Source organism: Salmo salar, chromosome ssa03 (genome assembly GCF_905237065.1).
Source record: "Salmo salar chromosome ssa03, Ssal_v3.1, whole genome shotgun sequence".
NCBI lineage: Eukaryota > Metazoa > Chordata > Actinopteri > Salmoniformes > Salmonidae > Salmo > Salmo salar.
Window position 1 is genome coordinate 53,846,529 of NC_059444.1, and position 27,591 is coordinate 53,874,119.

The 27,591-nt window shown below is 43.2% G+C and overlaps 1 protein-coding gene across 3 annotated transcripts in view; it reads right to left on the reverse strand.

Moving 5' to 3' along the window:
* The window catches only part of LOC106600913 (GEM-interacting protein), a 47,130-nt gene extending 20,493 nt beyond the window's left edge, over positions 1-26,637 (reverse strand). Inside the window, exons 1-5 of one of the 3 annotated variants that reach the window (XM_014192687.2) lie at positions 25,807-26,637; positions 14,575-14,718; positions 7,412-7,499; positions 5,799-5,895; positions 5,403-5,454 (exon numbers count right to left, since the gene is read on the reverse strand). In XM_014192687.2, the coding sequence (XP_014048162.2) occupies positions 5,403-5,454; positions 5,799-5,895; positions 7,412-7,499; positions 14,575-14,718; positions 25,807-26,038 (613 nt within the window). In that variant the 5' untranslated portion in view covers positions 26,039-26,637. Of the gene's footprint in view, positions 1-5,402; positions 5,455-5,798; positions 5,896-7,411; positions 7,500-11,952; positions 12,360-14,574; positions 14,719-25,806 lie in introns of those variants that run through there. The other 2 variants (XM_014192690.2, XM_014192689.2) reach the window with 2 other exon arrangements.
* Between the last annotated feature and the right edge of the window lie 954 nt (positions 26,638-27,591).

Below are 27,591 nucleotides of genomic sequence, written 5' to 3' on the forward strand. Positions count from 1 at the left end.
AACCATCCATAAAATAATGCAATATATGTCACAACAGGTGTAAATATATGGGTCATGACAGTGTTATGACCATATTATGACAGGTTATGACAAGTTCTGTCAGCTGTTTTGACATATTATAGCATGGTTATGACCACGTAGGCTGGGTGTTAAGTAAAGTGTTACCAAAATTACAGTTAACGAAAATGTATGCTTAACCCAGTATAAACTAATGTATAGAATGTATTATACAAGAGACAAAATTGACAAATTCTACAGCACAATGGCAGAGTCATGTCTGAAGTATAAAATGAATAATGACTCGACAATCCAAGCTTTCTGGGAACGCTATAAAGCCCGAAAGTTGTAGGCGGAGCTACATTTGACATTTTAGTCATTTAGCAGACGCTCTTATCCAGAGCGACTTACAGTAGTGAATGCATACATTTCCTACATTTTTTTTCTTCTTTCGTACGGGTCCCCCGTGGGAATCGAACCCACAGCCCTGGCGTTGCAAACACCATGCTCTACCAACTGAGCCACACGGGACCTAGACAGTTGGCTGTCAGAAGTATTACAATGTAAACTTCCCTTTAATCTGTCGGTCTGCATATTTCAAGACATGGCATATGGGGGTGTCGTGAGATACCCGATGGGTTGAACGATTCTCTTTTCATCGCTCATCTTGAAAAAAAATTACGTATACTAAAAACTTGGAAATCAATCAATCCGCCATCATTAGCACAATGGAAAAATGTAATGATTTATTATTTAAATATTGAAAGTGGGTGGGCTACGGAGAGAAATAGTGCAGTTTTAGGCCATGTGACGGAAAGTGATGCAGGGGGGCTGGAGATTGGGGTCTGTGCTTACGGGTCTGGGCGGTTGTGATGTAGTTGATGTTTGTATGATGTTGCCGTTTGTATGTGTATATTTTGTACCGTTTCTAAAAGATCAAATAAAATCTTACAACACACAAAAAAAGATCAGCATCTAGGGGCAACCCGCACCAAGAAGAGGTGGCTGTCTGGTGCGCTGCAGTGGGTGACGTGAGGCCTTCCGTGGCGTGCAGCACAGCGACTAGGCACGGCTCCAGGATGTTTCCATTCTAATGTCTTATTTAAACACTGCTCTACGTGGTCCTGTAATCCTTAATCTCCATTACGGCAACCTGTGTCTGTGTCCATGGAATTGGGGTTTAATGGGGTCAAAGGACATCCCTACATACATACACACTTCCTAGAGAAACAAGTGGGCTGCGTTCAGTAGGGGGGAAAACATTTCAAAGCGTTGTGAATAAAATGAATGTCGCCGGAACGTCACGAAATAACCGCAGTGTTTCCAACCTACATATTTGACACACATGATTACATTGCGTATGTTTATTTATACAGTAATAATTATTCAACAGGTCCTCACCTGGGATTTGAACTCACAACCTCTTGGTTCACAGCATTCAGATCTTCCTGCTACGCCACCATGTCTGTGTCATTGACTAGTTTCACCTGTATTCTTATACTTTTGACTTAATAGTACAATCTCAGCTTTGTATAATACACTCAAGAAAACTATTATATTTATCCTAGTTATCCATTCAGGAGTAATATTAAAACAGAATTATATGCCTCACCAACATTAGACAACGATACAGAAAACCCTCAAATTACTGAAATAAGTCAATGGAATCAATGATGAGAGAATAGTCATATTAACTGATATAAAAAAAAAGCAGTGCAGAGAGGTATTATATGTAATGAACGTGCAGGGGACTTCTGAGAATGATACAGGCTTTGTGGCGCAGCAGAAAGATAAGCGCACTTCAAATCCCAGGGGGCGTCATATTGTCCTAATATTTATATTTCTTATGTCCATTCTTTGACTTTTAGATTTGTGTGCATTGTTGTGAAAACGTAGATACTACTGCACTGTTGGAGCTAGAAACACAAGCATTTCGCTACACCCACAATAACATCTGCTAAATATGTGTGTGTGACCAATAAAATTTGATTTGATGTCTGTCATAGATTATTTTTTTAAATGACACTCTTTTAGCTGATCAGCGCACCAGTTACCTTAAAACGCCTATATCATTTCATGACTTCCTATAACTTTTTTCACATGTTGAGCTGAAATTTTCACATGTGAAAACAAAAGAGACACAAATGAGGTCAGTTGTTCACATGTGCACACCATCTTTTCACATGTGGAATTTGCAGTTTCACATGTTATAACCTAACTCTCACATGTGGAATTGCATTTTCAAATGTGTGAAAATCTAATTTGCACTTTCACATGGAAAAACTTCAAAATGTTGTCACGTTTATTTTCATGGTATCACCTGTGGAAATGTTGCATTCCCATGTCGTCACATTTATTTCACATGAGATCATGTTTTCACATGTGCTTAAATGTTTTCACATGTGTAGTTTCATGCTATCACATGCTTCTTTAACATATCACATGTAATCATATTAACTTCACATGAGATCACATGTGAAATTGATGTAGTTTTTTCCCGTAAGGGATCTCCCCCTCTCTTTTCCCCCATCCCGCTCTACCTCCCCTATCCCTCCCTTTCTCCCTCACTCCCACATCCCTCCCTTCCTCTCGCATTCCCTCGACCTCTATCTCCTTCTCTCCCCCTCTCTCATCCCTTCCTTCCCCTCTCCCTCCCTCCCTCTCTCTCCTGTTTTGATGGATATGTCTGATTGGTAAACCAGAGAGCATCTGTCTGCAGCTCTAATCCTCTCTCTCCCCCCACCCTCTCCCGTCTTCTCCTAATCTCGTTAACACAGAAGCAATTAGTGCCACCGGCTAATTACACGTCAACAAGACAGGTTGAACAGGTGGAGATTAACCACCGTGACTGGCTATCACCCCACTAGTCCCACCCACATCACTCATCACCTCCCACCTGGATTGGCTGTCTATTAGTGTCAGTCACCAGTGTTTCCAGAAGAGAATGGCTTGGACTCTTGCATTCCTTTCACATAAAGACCAAAACCACACAAATTTACCATGCCCGCATTTTTATGCCAGATTTTTTTGTATTTCTGAAAAGCATAGGGGGTAGAAAAACATGGCACAATAAAACCCACCTAGTCATGATTCCTGTATTTATACTGACCCTGTAACCAAAATACAGGTATTGGGTCTGTGTGAATGGTTCTCAGATTTCTTGCAGGTAAATTCATTAACACTTCCATTGTTTAACACCTCCCTCATTTGAAATGCAAACAGCCCCCATGGTTCAACAACAACCCCCAACCCTCCGAATTTGCCAATTACCCACTGATATGTATAAAAGGGGTATACCTGCAAACAACTGGTAATAAGGGGCTGTTTGAAATAAATATTGCCTTACAGAGCATTCAGAAAGTATTCAGACCCCTTGACTTTTTCCACATTTTCTTACGTTACAGCTTTATTCTAAAATGGATTAAAAAATAAATAAATCCACATCAATCTACACAGTATACCCTATAATGACAAAGCGAAAACAGGTTTTTCATTTTTTCTCTCTCAAATGTATTAAAAATAAAAAACAGAAATACCCTATTAACATAAGTATATTGCTATGAGACTTGAAATTGAGCTCAGGTTCATCCTGTTTCTTTTGATCGTCCATAAGATGTTTCTACAACTTGATTGGAGTCCACCTGTGTTTTCTAGTGTCCAGGTGAGCCTGATTTGGGTTTATTGGGTTCACCTAGTGTATGACTATTAGGTCCTCTGTGGACTGGGCCGGTTGCTCAGGTCTCTTGTTTTGTTTAGTGATTCATGTGCCAGTGCTTTGTTGTTTTTGCTGTGTAAGCTTCAGTAAATGTTCTGGATTTATCCTCACCTCTGCCTGCTGTGTTTCTCTGCGCCTGGGTCCAAGTTTGTACAAGACTTATTGTCACACCCTCTGGAGAGGTGACCAAGAACCTGATGGTCATTCTGACAGAGCTCTAGAGTTCCTCTATGGAGATGGGAGAACCTTCTCTGCAGCACTCCATCAATCAGGCCTTTATGGTAGAGTGGCCAGATGGAAGCCACTCCTTAGTAAAAGGCACATGACAGCCCGCTTGGAGTTTGTCAAAAGGCACCTAAAGACTCTCAGACCATGATCAACAAGATTCTCTGGTCTGATGAAACCAAGATTGAACTTTTTGTTCTGAATGCCAAGCGTCACATTTGGAGGAAACCTGGCACCATCCCTACGGTGAAGGATGGTGGTGGTAGCATCATGCTGAGGGATGTTTTTTAGTGGCAGGGACTGGGAGACTAGTCAGGATCGAGGGAAAGATGAACGGAGCAAAGTAGAGATCCTTGATGAAAACCTGCTCCAGTGCACTCAGGACCTCAGACTGGGGCGAAGGTTCACCTTCCAACAGGAGTGGCTTCGGGACAAGTCTCTGAATGTCCTTGAGTGGCCCAGCCAGAGCCCGGACTTGAATCCAATCGATGATCTCTGAAGAGACCTGCAAATAACTGTGCAGCAACGCTCCCCATCCAACCTGACAGAGCTTGAGAGGATCTGCAGAGAAGAATGGGAGAAACTCCCCAAATACAGGTGTGCCAAGCTTGTAGCGTTATACCCAAGAAGACTCGAGGCTGTAATCACTGTCAAAGGTGCTTCAACAAAGTACTGAGTAAAGGGTCTGAATTCTTATGTAAATGTAATATTTCTAAAAACCTATTTTTATTTTTTCATTATGGGGTATTATGTGCAGACTGATAAGGGAAAAAAACGATTTAATACATTTTAGAATAAGGCTGTAAAGTAACAAAATGTGGAAAAAGTCAAGGGGTCTGAATGCTTTCCGAATGCACTGTATATAAGGGGCTAGTCATACAAACATTGCCTTATATTTTTTGCAGGTAACATACAGTACCACATCTTCTGTCTAAAATGAGTAATGGACACGAGGAACATATGGTGCTGGTGATAGAGATCACAGAGACTAGTCACCTTCAACACATTACAACCATAACCCCTGTCCTCTAATTACTGCTGGCTGTAATGTAACGAAATCTCTCTTAGCCTTTACAAATGCCCTGCTGCACACCATGGATACTGAAGCCTAAGCCTAAACCACAAGGGTTTGCACATGTTACCAACTGGGGTTGAACCTGGGTCACCTGTGTGCTACATGCCTCAGCCCACTGAGCTATAGCCTAAGTAGGTTTTAGGTGTGGGAGCTAATGCAAGTCTTCATGTCTCTGGCAAGGTTACTCATCACGCTGAACCAACAAACCACCTCCGTTACTCACACCAGGGTTGGGGTCATTTCGAGTCAGTATAAGTGATTTGAACTGAAATAAAACAAAATGGAAAAACACACATGCATACAACACGCCACGTTCTGCATAAGCACTCTGTGACATCTGCTGATGTACATAGGGCTTTATAAATACATTTGATTGTATTACAAACATACCTGATAGACCTCCATCTTTGTCATCACCATCTGGGGGGTAGACATCCTCACACTGCAGGGCAGAATACAGACCATTACACAGAGAAATGGATTTGGAGACAAGACGATATACACTGTACTTCGCATCAGTAGAATATGAGCGGAACCTAAATTCAAAATGATTCCCCTGTTGGCTAGTACAAACGGTACCAAAAGTATCAACACAACGGAGCACCAGGCTAGAAAAAAATGTTGATTGATTGACAGAGATGACATAGTAACGATTGATTGATTGATTGATTGTTTGTTTTTAGGCTGGGTATCTGTAAAGCACTTTGTGACAACTGCTGGTGTAAAAATGGCTTTATAAATAATGTTGATTAGTTAATTGATTGACTGATAGTACTGCTCCCCCACCGTCACGTGATCCAGCTCAGTGTTGTCGGTGGTTTCCGTAGAGACGGTCTCAGCGATTGACTGGGAGTCAGGGTCTAGAAACATCTCCTCCACAGTGCTGATGGAGCAGAGGGCAGACACATGTTATAATGGCTTTATGAAGCCTTCGTAAATCCTTTAGAATTACTAGATGCTTCACTTATTATTTCTGCGCAAATTCATACTATACTTAACAAAAATATAAACGCAACATGCAACAATTTCAACGATTTTTACTAAGTTACACTTCATATAAGGAAATCAGTCAATTGAAATAAATTCATTGGGCCCGAATCTATGGATTTCACATGACTGGGCAGGGGCACAGCCATGGGTGGGGAGCCAGGCCCAGTTAAATCAGAATTTGTTTTTCACCACAAAAGGGTTTTATTACACACAGAAATACTCCTCAGCACCAGCCCACCCTCCTCAGATGATCCCGCCGGTAAAGAAGCCGGATGTGGTTACACGTGGTCTGTGGTTGTGAGGCCGGTTGAACGTACTGCCAAATTCTCTAAAATGACGTTGGAGGTGGCTTATGGTAGAGAGATGTACGTTAAATTATATGGCAACAGCTGTTGTGGACATTCCTGCAGTCAGCGTGCCAATTGCAAAACTTGAGACATCTGTGGAATTGTGTTGTGTGACAAAACTGCACATTTTACAGTGGCCTTTTATTGTCCCCAGCATAAGGTGCACCTGTATAATGATCATGCTGTTTAATCAGCTACTTGATATGCCACACATGTCAGGTGGATGGATTATCTTGGCGAAGGAGAAATGCTCACTAACAGTCGATGTAAACAAATTTGTGAACACCATTTGAGAGAAATCATTTTTTTTGTGCATATGGAACATTTCTGGGATCTTTTATTTCAGCTAATGAAACATAGGACCAACACTTTACATGTTGCGTTTATATTTGCGTTCAGAATATATAAAAGGTATTACTTTCAGGTCCTTACATCTGGTGCACTGACAAATGCGACATAACCCATTTTCCACCTTCTATATAGCATTGCAATTGCTTATGAATGATTTATGAAGAAACCTAAGATACCATTATGAAGGCTTACTCTTAAATAGGACCTATCAAACTAAGGTACAGTACCAGTCAAAAGGTTGGACACACCTGGAAAATAGTAAAAATAAAGAAAAACCCTTGAATGAGTAGGTGTGTCCAAACGTTTGACTGGTACTGTATATCCACATAGATGTAAGAGGAAGAATATACTCGGTTTATAATCTCACGTAGGTATACACTTCCTCTTTCTGGCAACTAGTAGCAGACCCCCCCCCCCAACAAATAAAAAAGTAATCCCTGCACTAACAGTCACATTGGTCTTTCTTACTAGCTCACTGCTGATAATTGCCTTATTGAGGAAGTGCTTTACTTACTATGAATGTGATATGTGATTGTCTCACCGAGCTACCTTAAGATGAATGCACTGTAAGTCGCTCTGCATAAGAGTCTGCTAAAGGACTAAAATGTAAAACATGTCAAGGTGTTCTAGAATGATGGACTGATTATGACGTGGAGGGTGACAATGGTAATACGTGTGTACATGATGAGTGAATCTAAAAGTCAGACTTACGAGTTGACCAAAGAGAGTTCAAAATTATCGAAGTCCCGGAAGATCTCACTGTAGCGCTTGGTCTCTGATTTGTTGGGGACCGTCACATCTGGGGTAAAAGATGGAGGACAAACATGTGAGCAAGAGAGGCCAAATGCTCTTTCCTTTTCATAAAATAAATATTATAAAAAAACACACAAATTGAAATTGCTTTTTGCAGCTCTCAAAAATGGATCTGTAAAAAAAAAAAAACAGCTTACGAAATATGTTCTATTTTTAGAAATAACAAATAAAGGGTAAACCAACAGCCGACACCCAGTTGTTAAACAATGTGCAAGGAAATAAAGACGTTTGTGGATTTGAAGGGTGGTGGTGGTGGTGGTGACTGAGCCCTCAGATGTGTGATTGTATGTTCGTGTAAAAGGCATTAGCTGTAACACTGTTGTCTTTCAATTCCCCAGCCTCTGGTGAAAAACGCATATCGCTGTCGGTCACCCATTAAATCACACTAAGTACTGCTGAGATGGCTCGGAATGGTTTTAAACTTTGTGTGAAAGGCAGACAAGCGTATTTACTTGTTTTATAACATCTAATATGGGAAGGACTGGAAATAAACAGAGAAAAAGGAGAAATGCAACTCCAACAAAGGGTTTCTGTTCATTTGATACATAGATGGTGGAATGCATTTCCTAGGACAGACTGAATGCTGTGCTCACTACTGAGTGCAGCGTTAAGCCTGGTTTAACCAGGCTAGGCATTTACAATACATGACTCAGCTGGGGAAAATACAGGTTGATGACACCCAAAACTGAACGATGGTAGTACATTAACTCTGAGTGAACTACAACCAGGGTTGGGGAGTAACGGATTACGTGTAATAACTGTAATCCGTTACGTTACCAGCAAAATATTGTCATCATGTCACGATTGTCGTAAGGAGTGGACCAAAACGCAGCGGGAAAATGTATACTCATCTTCTTTTTTTATTTTGAAGAAGGAAAAACAAAATAAACATGTATACAAAAACAAACGACTCCAAACAGTCCCGTCAGGTGCAACAAACACTAAACAACTACCCACAAACCCCCATAGAACAAACACCCCTATAAATAGGACCTTCAATCAGAGGCAATGAGAAGCAGCTGCCTCCAATTGAAGGTCAACCCAATAAACACCACATAGAAATAGACCAACTAGAAATAACATAGAAATACACTAACATAGAACATAACCCAAACAACCCCGAAACACCCTAAACAAACACCCCCTGCCACGCCCTGACCAAACTACAATAACAAACAGCCCCTTTACTGGTCAGGACGTGACAGTACCCCACCCCCAAAGGTGCAGACCCCGGATGCACTTTAAACAACAATTTAAAAAAAAACACAAAAATAAACCCCAACACAAAAAAAATCCCCTAACTAAAGGGAGGGAAGGGAGGGTGGCCACCGTCACCGACAGTTCTTGTGCTACACCCCCCCCTCCCTAACCTCCAACTACGGAGGTGGCTCAGGCTCCGGCCTTACTCCCCAACCTAACCTGTCCACCCCCGCTAACTGCTTATTATTATTTACCCCTCCCAAAGTCTCTGGACTAAGGTGCATCGCTGAAGACCTCGGACTGGAGGGCCGACTCTGGGAGCTCCGGACTGGAGGGCCGACTCTGGGAGCTCCGGACTGGAGGGCCGACTCTGGGAGCTCCGGACTGGAGGGCCGACTCTGGGAGCTCCGGACTGGAGGGCCGACTCTGGGAGCTCCGGACTGGAGGGCCGTCTCTGGGAGCTCCGGACTGGAGGGCCGTCTCTGGGAGCTCCGGACTGGAGGGCCGTCTCTAGACGGGGCACTGTCGCCGGAAGCTCTGGACGGGGCACTGTCGCCGGAAGGTCTGGACGGGGCACTGTCGCCGGAAGCTCTGGACGGGGAACTGTCACCGGAAGCTCTGGACGGGGAACTGTCGTCGGAAGCTCTGGACGGGGAACTGTCGTCGGAAGCTCTGGACGGGGAACTGTCGTCGGAAGCTCTGGACGGGGAACTGTCGTGACGTGACACATCAGATGACCAATACTTTTGAAAAACTAGCTGATTACTTCGAGGAGTACTATTAAATTCTGAAAAGATTTTTGTGATTTTTTTTGTTGTTGTTGACACTTCTTCTCAAAGACATTAAAATCAGCATTGAAAAAAGGCGCAAATGTAAATTTGTTCCACCTGAGCGAGTCTGACCACAAGTAGAGACCGCAATGATGACGCACCAAATGTGTTTGATGGATCGCGGGAAAAGAGCAGGAATAGGCTTTTGTAGGCTACAGGTCGTTGTGGATGGCTGTTCACAAATCTAAATGTGTATTTGAACATGATAATGGTTGAATTCAAGAAGTTTAAGCTGCTTATCAATCATTGTTCTTCAAACCAGTGGACAGCCAGTGAAAAATGCGCTCTTGCAACAGCTGCATAGTGCGGATCCAGGACTATGGAATAAAAGTGGGGCTTGTATTGCTCAATCTAATTCATGCTGATAAAAAATAATCCATAGTCCTAATGAACACTTGCTCAAATTTGCACACTTTTGATAGATTTAAAGTGGTAATCTGTAGTTGCTACATCTATTTTTGGACTTATAAATTACATATACAGTACCAGTCAAAAGTTTGGACACCTACTCATTCCAAGGATTTTTCTTTATTTTTACTATTTTCTACATTGTAAAACAATAGTGAAGACATCAAAACTATGAAATAACACATAAGGAATCATGTAGTAACCAAAAAAGTGTTAAACAAATCCAAATATATTTTAGATTCTTCAAAGTATCCACCCTTTGCCATGATGACAGCTTTAAACACTCTTGGTAAAGCATGCCATTCCATTTTTCAACTCAAATCAATGAGCCCAATCAGTCCTCCGCGACAACAAAATCATAAACAACAGAATAGGGCTGGCTAATAAGTCTTTAGTTTTGGGGTCATGCTCAGGTAAATCAATTTGGCTAATCTATACTTCCATATTTGCAAGTCCTATTCTTGACGATCAAGGTGTATAACATTTATCGGAATGACTGGAACGCTGATAGACTTTGGTTTTTAATGTAAAGATATAATTTAATCATATTATTATATGTAGGAGAAAGAAGAAGCCTACGTAACCAACCCATAAAGTAAAATATAACATCCATATATGGCCAGCTATATAAACTTTAACATTGATTTATCCTGCAAAAGATGTCGTTCAATTGGTAACATACATTTTTGTCTTCTTCTCATGCCTCTTAAAGGGAAAGTAATCTAAAAGTAACAGAATGCAATCCGATTACGTTACTGAGTTTGCGTAATACAAAAGTTACATTACTGATTACAATTTTGGACAGGTAACTTGTAACTGTAAACAGATTACATGTAGAAAGTAACCTACCCAACCCTGACTACAACCTAATGCTGTAGTCTCACTCAACAGACGTTTGCGGGCTAGCATCATGTGCTGAGACTGCATATGAGGCTTAAAACCCAGTCAATATGCAAAAACACTCAACTCCCAGTGTAGATATTTTTTCATCTCTCCTCCCTCTCTCGCTCTGTCTCCATTTAGGTCGACCACATCCTGCTTGTGATGTGTGTCATGTTTTGCTCAGAAGACACAATGTTCTTGTTTATTCGCCTTAGCACAGTTCTGTTCATACGGCAGTAGAAGACAGGTAAGAACTGTAAACAACCATGTTCAGCTCTATAGCGCAAATTACATTGATAAGCAACGTTCCCTCCTACGCGGAAACCGCATTCACGGTAAACGCTGCACATGGCGGCTCAATCAGAAATGACCTTGAAATATTAAGCAAGCTATGGTGCTGAACTTCGGCAATATGGGTTGAATCGAGCCCTTAGTCTAACAGAAAGCAGGGCCCTATAGCCGACTGTGCATGGCAGAGTTCTAGAGGGAGATCGAGAGTGGGTTCAAATAGTATTTGTTTCCCGTCAAACCATTTTCTCTTAAAATGATGGAGACTGACGTCCCTGACTTGATGGTTTCAAGAGCTTAATAAAAAATTTAAAAAAAGATATATGTTTCACGAACGGCACACGCCAACACGCAAAATGGAGGATGAGTTCAGGAGGTTCACTGATCCTGCACTGACTGGGAGGATGTAGCATGCTCACACACACACACACACACACACGTTTTTTTTTGTATTATCCTTGTGGGGACCAAACAATTGATTCCCATTCAAAATCCTATTTTCCCTAAGCCCTAACCCTTAACCTTAATCCTAACCCTAAACCTAACCCCTAAGCCTAAAATAGCCTTTTTCCTTGTGAGGACTGACCAAAACTTGTCCAAAGTATCCTTGTGAGAACTTCTGGTCCCCACAAGGATAGTAAAACATACACATTCACACACCTTCCCTGAAACATTTTCTCACCTCCTTTTCTACCCAAATTAATGGTTTCCCAGACCCAGATGGAGACTATTCTCCATTGAGCATGCTTTGGTCCAGGAGTAGGCTTCATCTGAGCACTGAAAACTGGCCCAAATGATAACAATCTTCTGTTTTCTCTTGTTGTTACTCACCTGGGGTTTTGGAGTGCTCCTTCTCATTAACTTCGGGTTCTTCTTCCCTCTCCATCTCTATTTGAGACTAAATATCACAAGTGTACCTAGCCCCAAACCAGCATCTACCACAGCAACCCCATCAATCTTCCCCGCTCCACCAGCAACGTTCCATCAACCTTCTATCAATCAATCTATCAATTCCATCAACGTTAGCAATGCGTACTCGTACACATGACAAACAGCAGCGACAGAGCAGGAAATGGGCTCGATTTCCTCTAGTTGCACTCAATCACACTAACATTTGACTAGCACAATGCTGCTGTCTGGTAAAGTGCCTGGGTCTGACCCTTCTCTTCTTGTTCTCTCAGAGTCCTCTTCCTCTAGTGCAGAGCGAGGTTGGCCAATACGGTTTCACCATCATGAAGAGGAAGTGTGACTCTGTCAATCTAGGTCACACCTAGGTTGTCATACCGAACGTAGCTAGATATGTGTGAGAGGGTGGAGGAGGAAAAAGAGAGAGAGAAAGTGAGCTGGCCTCTGTGTTATACTGTTTGTGTTGTGACCTCTGTGTTATACTGTTTGTGTTGTGACCTCTGTGTTATACTGTTTGTGTTGTGACCTCTGTGTTATACTGTTTGTGTTGTGACCTCTGTGTTATACTGTTTGTGTTGTGACCTCTGTGTTTACTGTTTGACCTCTGTGTTATACTGTTTGTGTTGTGACCTCTGTGTTATACTGTTTGTGTTGTGACCTCTGTGTTATACTGTTTGTGTTGTGACCTCTGTGTTATACTGTTTGTGTTGTGGCCTCTGTGTTATACTGTTTGTGTTGTGGCCTCTGTGTTATACTGTTTGTGTTGTGACCTCTGTGTTATACTGTTTGTGTTGTGACCTCTCTGTTATACTGTTTGTGTTGTGACCTCTGTGTTATACTGTTTGTGTTGTGGCCTCTGTGTTATACTGTTTGTGTTGTGCAGATGTTCAGAGATCAAACTTTGATCTCTAAAATGATCTCTCTCATGGGCGTTGAAAGCTGAATGATATTGATACTACATTTGAGGCGGCAGGTTGCCTAGTGGTTAGAGCGTTGGGCCAGTAACCGAAAGGTTGCTGGATCGAATCCCCGAGCTGACAAGGTAGAAATCTGGTGTTCTGAACAAGACAGTTAACCCACTGCTCCCCGGTAGGCCGTCGTTGTAAATAATATTTTGTTCTGAACTGACTTGGTTAAATAAAATAGAAAATGCACATCTCTGCAATTCAACATCAACCTCATTAGATAACAGTCCTCACCAGTGTTGCAGTAGACAGTAAACATCTTGAAATGGGAATACTAATTGTACCTTTAATAACTGTAACTGTATCCAATAACAACATACAGTGAGGGAAAAAAGTATTTGATCCCCTGCTGATTTTGTACGTTTGCCCACTGACAAAAAAATGATCAGTCTATAATTTTAATGGTAGGTTTATTTGAACAGTGAGAGACAGAATAACAACAAACAAATCCAGAAAAACGCATGTCAAAAATGTTATAAAATGATTTGCATTTTAATGAGGGGAATAAGTATTTGACCCCTCTGCAAAACATGACTTAGTACTTGGTGGCAAAACCCTTGTTGGCAATCACAGAGGTCAGACGTTTCTTGTAGTTGGCCACCAGGTTTGCACACATCTCAGGAGGGATTTTGTCCCACTCCTCTTTGCAGATCTTCTCCAAGTCATTAAGGTTGAGGCTGACGTTTGGCAACTCGAAACTTCAGCTCCCTCCACAGATTTTCTATGGGATTAAGGTCTGGAGACTGGCTAGGCCACTCCAGGACCTTAATGTGCTTCTTCTTGAGCCACTCCTTTGTTGCCTTGGCCGTGTGTTTTGGGTCATTGTCATGCTGGAATACCCATCCACGACCCATTTTCAATGCCCTGGCTGAGGGAAGGAGGTTCTCACCCAAGATTTGACGGTACATGGCCCCGTCCATCTTGCATGGAGCCCCAGGCCGAGGGAGATTGACAGTTCTTTTGTGTTTCTTCCATTTGCGAATAATCGCACCAACTGTCGTCACCACCTCACCAAGCTGCTTGGCGACGGTCTTCTAGCCCATCCAGCCTTGTGTAGGTCTACAATCTTGTCCCTGACATCCTTGGAGAGCTCTTTGGTCTTAGCCATGGTGGAGAGTTTGGAATCTGATTGATTGATTGCTTCTGTGGAAAGGTGTCTTTTATACAGGTAACAAACTGAGATTAGGAGCACTCCCTTTAAGAGTGTGCTCCTAATCTCAGCTCATTACCTGTATAAAAGACACCTAGGAGCCAGAAATCGTTCTGATTGAGAGGGGGTCAAATACTTATTTCCCTCATTAAAATGCAAATACATTTATAACATTTTTGACATGCGTTTTTCTGGATTTTTGTGTTGTTATTCTGTCTCTCACTGTTCAAATAAACCTACCATTAAAATTATAGACTGATAATTTCTTTGTCAGTGGGCAAACGTACAAAATCAGCAGGGGATCAAATACTTTTTTCCCTCACTGTAGGTTTTCTTTTTCTGTTGCAAACATTTTGCTACAGTGTGACCTACACAACCCATGATAGTGAGGTAAGAATGTCCAGGAGATATATTCTAGAGGCTGAGACTGACCTGTGAGGGAGAGACGCAGCATGGTGAGGGTGTGGCTGACTGGAGGTCGACCCATGGATGGGTAGCATTCCGCCAGGGGCTGGAGAGACTGCTGTAGGGCCTGGAGCCCCATGGACACATTCACCTGGTTAGGACCACCCAGCTCTGGGACGGAGAGGGGGAATGAGGGAGGGAAAGAGAGAGAGAGAGAGAGAGAGAGAGAGAGAGAGAGAGAGAGAAAACATTTAGATTGAGAGAGAAAGAGAGAGAGAAGAAAAACCTCAGTCGCACAATTGGTATTATGCACTGTAAAAAATGTAATCAAATAAACGTTGTCTGTGTGTGTGTGTTTGTGTGGTAAACACTAAACGTTTCTATAGTCAATTGGCACAGTGGCGACCCGTCATTCTGGGCAGGGGGGGCAGAGTAGCAATTACTGGCAGGGCCACTCAAGGACATTTAGAGACTTGTCCTGAAGCCAATCCTGAGTTGTCTTGGCTGTATGCTTAGTGTCACTGTCCTGTTGGAAGGTGACCCTTCGCCACAGTCTGAGCTCCTGAGCGCTCTGGAGCAGGTTTTCATCAAGGATCTCTCTGTACTTTGCTCCGTTCATCTTTGCCTTGAGCCAGACTAGTCTCCGAGTCCCTGCCGCTGAAACCCCCCCCACAGTATGATACTGCCACCACCATGCTTCACCTTAGGGATGGTGCCAGGTTTCCTCCAGACGTGATGCTTGGCATTCAGGCCAAAGAGATCAATCTTAGTTTCATCAGACCAGAGAATCTTGTTTCTCATAGTCTGAGAGTCTTTAGGTGACTTTTGGCAAACTCCAAGCGGACTGTCATGTGCCTTTTACTGAGGAGTGGCTTCCTTCTGGACACTCTACCATAAAGGCCTGATTGGTGAAGTGCTGCAGAGATGGTTGTCCTTCTGGAAGGTTCTCCCATCTCCACAGAGGAACTCTGGAGCTCTGTCAGAGTGACCATCGGGTTTTTGGTCACCTCTCTGACCAAGGCCCTTCTCTCCCGATTGCTCAGTTTGGCCGGGTAGCCAGCACTAGGAAGAGTCTTGGTGGTTCCAAACTTCTTCCATTGAAGAATGATGGAGGCCACTGTGTTCTTGGGAACCTTCAATGCTGCAGAAATGTTTTGGTACCCTTCCCCAGATCTGTGCCTCGACACAATCCTGTCTCGGAGCTCTACAGACAATTCCTTCGACTTCATGGCTTGGTTTTTGCTCTGACATGCACTGTCAACTGTGGGACCTTATATTAGCAGGTGTGTGCTTTTCCAAATAATGTCCAATCAATTGAATTTACCACCGGTGGACTCCAATCAAGTTGTTGAAACATCTCAAAGATGATAAATGGAAACAGGATGCACCTGAGCTCAATTTCGAATCTGAATACTTATGTAAACAAGCTACTTTTTAAAAAATTTTATACATTTGCAAAGAAATCTAAAAACATGTTTTTGCTTTGTAATTATGGGGTAGTGTGTGTTGATTTCTGAGTATTTGTTTTTATTTAATGCATTTTAGAATAAGGCTATAACATAACAAAAAAAAATCTAGGGGTCTGAATACTTTCCGAAGGCACTGTATATTTTATATATTTTTTGTAGTTGCTTGTTTTGCATGTTATATTGGCATTAATAGGTGTCACATATCAGTCTGCAAACTGTAAAAAAAATATATAGATATTGAGTTAAAAAAGCTGGATAGAAACATGATCTCCTTTTAGATTTTTGGAGTAAGGCACCTCCAAAATGCAGGTGATACACCTGCCCTGAATGATGGGTCGCCACTGGTTTAGTGGCTTTGCTGGCAGGCATCTAAAATAAATTGGGTATGCCCTACCAAGATGTACATGCTAAAATCAACACTGAATTGGCATATCAGACAGTATGCCTACTGGCCCTGCAACTTGCATTGGAATCAGAAGTAGGATGGCGACCCCTTGAGGCGTGCCCGGAAGACGCATGAAGGGGGTTCTTGAATGGTTTGAAAGTCGAACAATCATGACCCTGCTTGGGCCCACTGGGAAACAACTAGGTCCATTACCAAGTGCATAAAATCCAATCTTATTCTGTTTAAACTGCAATATTACACTTCCTATTTAAGTCCTTCATAGTCACAAAATTTGAGATGTACGTAGCTCATGATGTAAGAGCTCAATTTGGCCTCTGCGTGCCTCCGGATGCTCCGCAATTGCGTCACACCATCCATATGGCGCCTCCGACCACATTTTCATACCAAGCATAAATTGTCTCTTAACCGTTACGTTGCGCTGGATGTCTTAAATTTCAATGGGGACGTCCACAACGCAACAGAGTGGAATCTCAACGAACCCTTGCAGTTGAAGGCTCCGTTGCGATACAGACGCCGCATACTTTGTATTATTCCAACCTTTGCCCCATCTTCAGTTAATAAAAGCCAGTTGATGCTTGATCCGATAATGTGGTCAGAGGCGCCATATGGATGGTGTGACACAATTGCGGAGCCTCCGGAGGCATGAAGAGTACCTCTCAAATTTTGGATCAATGAGGAGGGCTCCTTATAGTTACGCATTGACATGATTGGTTGGCGGTAGGTGAGGGCGTGAGGTCCGGTATAAACACAAACTCACTTCCTTGACAACTTCCTTCACAACAGCTCTGCGCTGCTCCGCAAAGTGCAAGAAGTATGAATGGCCTGACTTCTGCCATATCACCATAAAATGCTGCATGGTCAAAGCAGACGTCAGATTGAACATGCATGTTTAATGTCTATATACAGAATGTGGTTACTACATACCACATCAAGTACATTCTGCGCCCGCTACACGTCACTTACTACATGTTGCGCCCACTGCTATTGATATGCTAGCGCATTCTTTGGCACACATTCCAGCACACTAGGTGTTGGTGCAACGTTGGATGCCAACCGACAAAAACCCCCACCGAAAGAGGCTGCTAGCTAGCTAAGGGACACTGGTATACAGTGTCCTTCGCCGCCCGCCTGCCGAGCACTGCTTTCCCGCAGTTCTGTTAACATTACCCCTACCCCGGTCAACTGCCCGGCATCCTCCACAGCAACCCGCCAAAGCCCCCACCATTTCTCCTTCACCCAAATCCAGATAGCTGATGTTCTGAAAGAGCTGCAAAATCTGGACCCATACCAATCAGCCGGGCTAGACAATCTGGACCCTCTCTTTCTAAAATTATCCGCCGAAATTGTTGCAACCCCTAATACTAGCCTGTTCAACCTCTCTTTCGTATTGTCTGAGATTCCCAAAGATTGGAAAGCTGCAGCGGTCATCCCCCTCTTCAAAGGGGGTGACACTCTAGACCCAAACTGCTACAGACCTATATCTATCCTACCCCGTCTTTCTAAGGTCTTCGAAAGCCAAGTTAACAAACAGATTACCGACCATTTCGAATCCCACCGTACCTTCTCCGCTATGCAATCTGGTTTCAGAGCTGGTCATGGGTGCACCTCAGCCACGCTCAAGGTCCTAAACGACATCACAACCACCATCGATAAGGGACATTACTGTGCAGCCGTATTCATCGACCTGGCCAAGGCTTTCGACTCTGTCAATCACCACATTCTTATTGGCAGATTTGACAGCCTTGCTTTCTCAAATGATTGCCTCGCCTGGTTTACCAACTACTTCTCTGATAGAGTTCAGTGTGTCAAATCGGAGGGCCTGTTGTCCGGACCTCTGGCAGTCTCTATAGGTGTGCCACTGGGATCAATTCTCGGGCCGACTCTCTTCTCTGTATACATCAATGATGTTGCTCTTCCTGCTGGTGATTCTCTGATCCACCTCTATGCAGACGACACCATTCTGTATACCTCTGGCCCCTCTTAGGACACTGTGTTAACTAACCTCCAGACGAGCTTCAATGCCATACAACTCTCCTTCCGTGGCCTCCAACTGCTCTTAAACGCAAGTAAAACTAAATGCATGCTATTCAATCGATCACTGCCCGCACCTGCTCGCCCATCCAGCATCACTACTCTGGACGGCTCTGACTTAGAATACGTGGACAACTACAAATACCTGGGTGTCTGGTTAGACTGTAAACTCTCCTTCCAGACTCACATTAAGCATCTCCAATCCAAAATTAAATCTAGAATCGGCTTCCTATATAGCAACAAAGCATCCTTCACTCATGCTGCCAAACATACCCTAGTAAAACTGACCATCCTACTGATCCTCGACTTCGGTGATGTCATCTCTAAAATAGCCTCCAACACTCTACTCAACAAACTGGATGCAGTCTATCACAGTGCCATCCGTTTTGTCACCAAAGCCCCATTCACTACCCACCACTGCGACCTGTACGCTCTCGTTGGTTGGCCCTCGCTTCATACTCGTCGCCAAACCCACTGGCTACAGGTTATCTACAAGTCTCTGCTAGGTAAAGCCCCGCCTTATCTCAGCTCACTGGTCACCATAGCAGCACCCACTCGTAGCACGCGCTCCAGCAGTGTATCTCTCACTGGTCACCCCCAAAGCCAATTCCTCCTTTGGTCGTCTTTCCTTCCAGTTCTCTGCTGCCAATGACTGGAACGAACTGCAAAAATCTCTGAAGCCGGAGACTCATATCTCCCTCACTAGCTTTAAGCACCAGTTGTCAGAGCAGCTCACAGATCACTGCACCTGTACATAGCCCATCTGTAAACAGCCCATCTATCTACCTACCTCATCCCCATACTGTATTTATTTATTTATCTTGCTCCTTTGCACCCCGGTATCTCTACTTGCACATTCATCTTCTGCACATCTACCATTCCAGTGTTTAATTTCTATATTGTAATTACTTTGCCACCATGGCCTATTTATTGCCTTAACTTACCTCATTTGCACTCACTGTATATAAACTTTTTGTTTTCTTTTGTTCTACTGTATTATTGACTGTATGTTTTGTTTATTCCATGTGTAACTCTGTGTTGTTGTATGTGTCGAATTGCTATGCTTTATCTTGGCCAGGTCGCAGTGCAAATGAGAACTTGTTCTCAATTAGCCTACCTGGTTAAATAAAGGTGAAATAAAAAATAAAATAAAAAATTACGGTGAGGGATGTAGTTAGCTAGTGTAGCCAACCCACTCGCGTGGCACTGCGCGGGTAGTGATTAACCTGGCCATAACGTTAAAATAACCGGGAAAGCAGTGCTTGACAGCTAGGGGCCTGTGGGGCCAAATTGAGCTCTGTACTGCATCACCATGTGCCACCCAAATGTTGTACCAATGCGGAGGACTCCATATAGCTATTGACATGATTGGTTGACAGTAGGTGGGGGCGGGAGGTCCTATATAAACACAAACTCACTTCCCTGACAGCTTCCTTCACAACAGCTCTGCGCGGCTTTGTGAAGCAGGAAGTATGAATGCCCTGACTTCTGCAGAGGCCATAACACCGTAAATGCTAAACAGCCAATGCAGATGTCAGATTGACCATGCAGCACCTTTAATCATCACCAATGTTTATATATTTCTTAATTACAGTCTTTTACTTTTAGGTTTGTGAGTATTGTGTGTATTGTTGTGAATTGTTAGATATTACTGCACTGTTGGAGCTAGAAACACAAGCATTTCGCTACACTCGCAATAACATCTGCTAAACATGTGTATGCAACCAATCAAATTTGATTTGAATCCATTCCCAAGTCAGTGTATGACGCCGCATTCACGTGAGAGTGGGAACTAGGAAACTCGGAAATGTCCGACTTACTAATTGCTTGTAGTTATACACGTCCCACGTTCAACCAGTTAGCAAGTCGAGAAAACTACAGATTTTCCTAGAAAGTAAGTTCATTATCTCACATCTCAGAAAATATTTGTAATCTTGTACTTGTTGTTAACGAAATTCATGCTAATGTTCGGTTTTTGAGCTAGCGCCCAATTGACTCCCATTCACTCCTTGAAGAGCAATGAAGTGGTAAGAGCGTGGTAAGAGCAATGAAGAATGAGGTGGGCAGAGCCAAGCACGAGCCTATTGGCGCGTTCTAGCATTGACTTGCCTATTAACCGTTAGGGAACACCTACTCTGAAATGTAATAACTCAATTACCCCTTGCACCCTTTCTAAACAACGCAATTTTGTAAAACTTTGGCAAAAGGTAAAGTCTACAAAACGCAGTCCACTCTGTTTTTATTTTTGGAAATAGAAAACTGTTTGGAGATCAAATGTTTCAATGATGAGAAAATTAGCAGAATGTCAGCAGAAATGGATCTCGCTCCATCTTCTCCAACAGCAGGCCAATGGGCTTCCTTTCATCGCCATATTTGGTAGTGAGTGGAAACGGCAACCGGATGCTTGACATTTATACATCAATTAAATATCTGGCTCATTGTTCGTCGGGGGACAGTAGGAGAGGAGAAAGAACGGGAGAACGGTTGTGCGACTGCTCATGCTCTCAAAATGTCGGCGCCAGGAAAAGACACATTTCCGAGGTGAGCAGGAGGAGGAGAAAAGAGGAAGAAGAGGTGGAAGAGAACGAGGAAAGCCGAGGTTGGATATGAATCTGAGGAAGATGGCGATACAAATAGAGATGGGGTGTCGAAGAAGATTGGTGTCAAGTGAAAACAGAGTGAGACCTGGAGGAGATTGGTGTCAAGTGAAAACAGAGTGAGACCTGGAGGAGATTGGTGTCAAGTGAAAACAGAGTGAGACCTGGAGGAGATTGGTGACAAGTGCAAACAGTGAGTTCTTGAGGTAAAATGGCAGTGAATGAGGGTGAGTTAAGTGAGGTGGAAGGTGTGGTGAAGAGCTCGGACCCCGAGCCTGGCATCAATGGACATGATAAATAAGAATCTGGTCCAGTAGGAGTGACATTTTTGGAGAAAGTGGATCCTTGCCTTTTGGTGGATCCATTTGTGGTTTCAGGGTGGGTGGGAAAGAAGTTGGGTGCAGTTGAATCAGGGAAGGTAACCTGCAGTGGACTTATATTTGTTTGTGTTTCTTCTGACCAGAGGGAGCGGGTGCTCCGTGTCACGCAACTTGGGTCAAAATCAGTTTTTTGCTTTGCTCTTGGGAACGGGGCACAAATGAAATGAAATTAGTGATTTCTGGGGTAGCGTTAAAAGTGTGAAGGTGGAGCAATAGAAGTTGAAGATTCCTGGTGTTTGTGATGCCTGCCGTTTGGTGCAAAGCAGACCCGGTGGTGAGCGTGGTGAAACAGAGGATTCACTGTCAGTCCTTTTGAGTTTTGAGTCAGTCTTTACCCGACAAAGTCATGTTAGGATATCCAGTACATTCGGAAAGTATTCAAACCCCTTCACTCTTTGCACATTTTCTTACGTTATATGGCTTTATTATAACATTCATTAAAAAAAATACATTCCCCTCATCAATATACACACAATAACCTATAATGACAAGGCATTCAAAAAAAACTAAAATATAATATTTACATAAGTATTTCAGACCCTTTACTCAGTACTTTGTTGAAGCACCTTTAGCAGCAATTACAGCCTCGAGTCTTCTTGGGTATGATACTACAAGCTTGGCACACCTGGGGAGTTTCTTCCATTCTTCTCTGCAGAGCCTTTCAAGCTCTATCAAGTTGGATGGGGAGCGTCGCTGCACAGATATTTTCAGGTCTCTCTAGAGATGTTCAATCGGGTTCAAGTCCGGGCTCTGGTTGGGCCACTCAAGACATTCAGAGACTTGTCCCGAAGCCACTCCTGTGTTGTCTTGGTTGTGTGCTTAAGGTCATTGTCCTGTTGGATGGTGAACCTTCACCCCAGTCTGAAGTCCTGAGCGCTCTGGAGCAGGTTTTCATCAAGGATCTCTCTGTACTTTGCTCCGTTCATCTTTCCCTTGATCCTGACTAGTCTCCCAGTCCCTACCACTGAAAAAAATCCCCACAGCATGCCACCACCATAGGGATGGTGCCAGGTTTCCTCCGGACGTGACGCTTGGCATTCAGGTCAAAGAGTTCAATCTTAGTTTCATCAGACCAGAGGATCTTGTTTCTCATGGTCTGAGAGTCCTTTCGGTGCCTTTTGGCAAATTCCAAGTGGGCTGTCATGTGGAGCTCTGTCAGAGTGACCATCGGGTTCTTGGTCACCTCCCTGACCAAGGCCCTTCTCCCCCGATTGCTCAGTTTGGCTGGGCGGCCAGCTCTAGGAAGAGTCTTGGTGGTTCCAAACATCTTCCATTTAAGAATGATGGAGGCTACTGTGTTATTTGGGACCTTCAATGCTGCAGAAATGTTTTGGTACCCTTCCCCAGATCTGTGCCTCAACACAATGCTGTCTCGGAGCTCTACAGACAATTCCTTCGACTTCATGGCTTGGTTTTTGCTCTGACATGCACTGTCAACTGTGGGACCTTATATAGACATTTTTTACATTTACATTTTAGTCATTTAGCAGACGCTCTTATCCAGAGCGACTTACAGTAGTGAATGCATACATTTCATAAATATTTTTCTCTGTACTGGTCTCCCGTGGGAATCGAACCCACAACCCTGGCATTGCAAACACCATGCTCTACCAACTGAGCCACACGGGACAGGTGTGTGCCTTTCCAAATCATGTCCAATCAATCGAATGTACCACAGGTGGACTCCAATCACGTTGTAGAAACATTTCAAGGATGATCAATGGAAACAGGATGCACCTGAGCTCAATTTCGAGTCTCATCGCAAAGGGTCTGAATGCTTATGTAAATAAGGTATTTCTTTTTATTTTTTTAACCTGTTTTGGCTTGTCATTGTGGCGTATTGTGTGTAGATTGATGATGAAAAAATGTATTTACTCCATTTTAGAATAAGGGAAAGGGTGTGAATACTTTCCAAATGCACTGTATCAGTTCTCGTTAGAGCTTTTGTGCCGAATCCACTGCGCTGTTTTGGGTGCAACGTTTATCGTCAGAAAAATCTGACATTGATTGATTTATCAAGACCCCATGCTTAACAGCACAAAATAGTGCTGAAATGCACGAGTGGACTATTGCTTCAATCAAATGCATTAACCATTTTCTGTACATTGAGTGTTTTGTCCTTCGTGTGATTGAATCAAATTCCTTCAATGCTTACTGACAAAAGCAATAAAAGGTTGAGAAATACACTGCAGGCTTTACTGAGGCTGACAAGCAAACTATTAGCCTACCACACAGGAAGTACCTTTGTGGACTCCATTTAAATCCCATCTGTTACAATTCCATGTTGCAGAATCGCTAATAATAATGAGGAAGGTACAAGGGCATGAATTAATGGCAAACAAGAGCATATGTCATATGCTGCAAAAACACCTATGTACTCACTACTGCTCATTAAAGCGCAATAATCCTTCGCTAGATGTAAAATAGGGTGACCAAGACTCCCTCATTGACATATTTATTATTTTAGCTTAGATTAATTCAGACTGGTTTGAGGCAGAAATGGGGTTCAGCAGACAATGTCACCTAAGTGTAATATTTTTTCTGAATGTTATGGCAGCCAGTGGAGGCTGTTGAGGGGAGGACAGCTCATAATAAATTGCTGGAATAGAGTATATGGAATGGTATCAAACACGTTTGTTTGATACAATTAAATTACAGCCATTACACTCCATTCTAGTCATTAATAGGCTATGAGCCGTCCTCCCCTCAACAGCCTCCACTGATGGCAAAAGTAGCCAGTCTACTTTAGATCTATCCCATTACCCTTTGCAGGCGGAATCCGCCTATTTGATGTAAGACAATGAAGCCATAGGCAGAACTTTACTGCAATCATGACTAGGTCGGTTGGCGGAAATAAAAGTATAGGCTTTTTTTTAACTTTTACAGATGAGCCCTGATTTACATAAATTACAGAAAATACACATCAATATAAATACAAAATGCAAGCAGAAAAAAACAGCCATAAAAAAACAAACATTCATCAGTAATAAGGTCCTCAATCATCAGTAATAAGGTCCTCAATCAGCTTCCTGAATTGACCCTAGAGCAAGGGGGGGCAAAGCACTTCAATCCAGCTCGTGAGACATAAAAAAAATTGGTAGTTACAGTCTTGTCCCATCACTGCAACTCCCGTACAGACTCAGGAGAGGCGAAGTTCGAGAGCCATGCATCCTCCGAAACACGACCCAGCCAAGCCGCACTGCTTCTTGACACAATGCCCACTTAACCCGGAAGCCAGCTGCACCAATGTGTCGGAGGAAACACCGTACACCTGGCGACTGTGTCAGCGTGCATGCTCCCGGCCCACCACAGGAGTCGCTAGAGCGCGATGGGACAAGGAAATCTTGGCCTGCCAAACCCTCTCCTAACCCGGACGACGCTGGGCCAATTGTGCGCCGCCTCATGGGTCTCCCAGTCACAGCTGTGACACAGCCTGGGATCGAACCCGGGACTGTAGTGATGCCTCAAGCACTGCGATGCAGTGCCTTAGACCGCTGCGCCACTCGAGAGGCCCCTGCAAATTGATTTTAACAAACAATTGTTCCCCCCAAAAATGCGGCCCTCCGTTGAATTTCAAAATCCAGCCAAAAAGTTTGCCCGCCCCTGTCCTGGAGGCACCGAAACATCAAATTTAAGAACATTTTGATGTTTGTTCCACAAATAAGGTGCAAGAAACTACACTGATTTAGGCTACCTAGAAGAGACCAAAGGAATTTCCAGAGTTAGCCATCCCTGAGACTGGGTGTGGTAACTGGTATGTCTAAATTAGTATGATGTTAGGTACAGTGGAACTTTTTGTAAAAGGGCTTTATAAATCAAAACACAGCAATGTATCAACGCTCGTGACATCGAAGAGGGCCAATCAACTTCTCTAGTAAAAAAAAAACGTTGGCCTACATATGCCTATGTAAAAAATATTTGTCAAGATGCTAAAGTTGGCGAAAAAACGTATTGGTTTGAAAGCTGTAGTTTATCAGCAATACACGGATCATTGGGCAAGACTCTGTGATGACGTACGGCGTAATGAAACACGTCACGATGTGAAGCCTATGGGCATTATGCCGGGTTCAGGTGCTAGTTGGAACTAGGAAACTCTGACATTTCCGACTTAATAATTGAACGCGGGATGTGTATAACTGCAACCTAGGACATGAACGAATCTTCGTGTCAGACTCAGAGCGCACATGAAAGTCTCCCAGACAATCCTTTTGTTTGTCCTCGCATGAACTTGGCTATGTGTGGCATGCCTTGGCAGACTCGAAGATCTTCAGATAACATGAGATAACTGCATAGTCATATTCGTCTTTATGGTAAATCATTAGATCTACAAAGAAATCCATATGTGTGAAAGGCGTAAATATGTTCCATTGACTTACCGCAACAGTCCTCAAAAAGCAGCCGAAGTTGTCTCAGACATTCCGCCACTGCGCGGAGTCTTGACACTGTCCATGTTATATCGAAGTATTTCATCCTACGAATACCACTACCGTTTTGACACGGGATTAGTGTGTCGTTCATTCCCGGTAAATGAGAATCATTCTCTCTCTGTTCAGTAGGCGTATGCTTTACACCACACCGCTGGCACATATTCAACTCCAACAAAGACATTTCTAGCTGTCTAATTCCATATAGGCACGCAACACAAAACAATTTGGCTAACACGCATTAAAATAGCCTACCTCAAAATGTGGTAGGCTATATTGATTAAAATCAAAAACATTCCTTCCATTTCATGCAATGTAGAACAAAATCCATTCGGAAATCAATACATTTCCCTCAGGTGTGTAATTGTCAGTTTGGATAGGCAGTGTCCTTGGCGCATCCTAGCCCAGAGTCCACTCAGCCACTATCGGTTGTCTCATATCCTCCGACTGATTTCCTCAATCTCTTTGAGAAGTAAAAACCGTGTCATAGAACAATGTTTCCAGGTCTATCAACTAGGGTTTTCCCTCCCTACGTACAGTCTTGTTCCGCTAGGCATCTTGTCCAACCGCATTCCTACTATATGTCGCAACACTCTTAGCGTCATCTCGACCCTGGTTTTAATCGTTTCCCGGATTTCGTTTAAATGTTTGATTTATAAACCACTTGAAAATAACACCTTTGGGACACAAGGCCTATCAAGGTTACATTTTCGCGGGCCATCACACTGGGAGCAGAATAACTGGTTTATAGAGCACACATGAAGCAAATTAGGCCTAGCCTAGGTCTAATCCGGATATGTCTTATTCCCATTTGGCAGGCAATGCTTTTTTTTAAATGATTTAGAAATCCTTGATTTTAGGCTTTCATTTTTAATAACTTGCTGTTATGCATGGGGATCCTATAGTTAGTTATTTTGAATTATTGGGTAAAGTTTGTTCACTGAGTTATGGCACATGTAAAAAGGAACTCTGCAATTGTTGCACAGAATAAGAAGGGGATGGCAATTTGTCACTCAACAACCCTATAATCACAGACAGATAAACTTTGATAACGTTTCAGTGGTGCAACATCTAGCCAAATAGAGAAATCTCTAATTTGACCATGTGGAGGAATAGAGACCACAATTATCGTTACTCTTTTTTTTAAACAAAATATTTTATTATTTGGTATGAGGTTACAAAAACGCTGTTATGACAGACAATGTAATCTCTTAGACTACCATGACTGAATCTCAACTGAATCTTAATAGCTCACATGGCTCCTCAACCACAAAAGTGTGAGGCGTCTACTGCGGTCTCTGTGGTCGCTCCCGCCTGCGACCCTCGTATAACTCTGTGTGAAGGCAACAAGGCATTAGTCTGGAAACAGACCAGAGGTGGCAAGTGGGGGAAAGGAGTACTCCACTGCAACTCAATGGCCATGGACTGACAGGGGAGGCAGATAGGGGTGAATCCTAACATCTACTTAAGTTGAATTTTCACTTGTAGTGATGCATTGATGCTGCAATAGTCTATGTGCTGGGGGACTAGGGTTAGTCTGTTATATCTGGTGTAATTATCCTGTCTTATCTGGCATCTTGTGTGAATTGAAGTATTCTCTCTCTCCCTCTCTCTCTCTCTCCCCCCTCTCTCTCCCCCCCCCCTCTCTCTCTCTCTCTCTCTCTCTCCCCCCCTCCCGGAGGACCTGAGGCCTAGGATCATGCCTGATGACTCCTGGCTGTCCCCAGTCCACCTGGT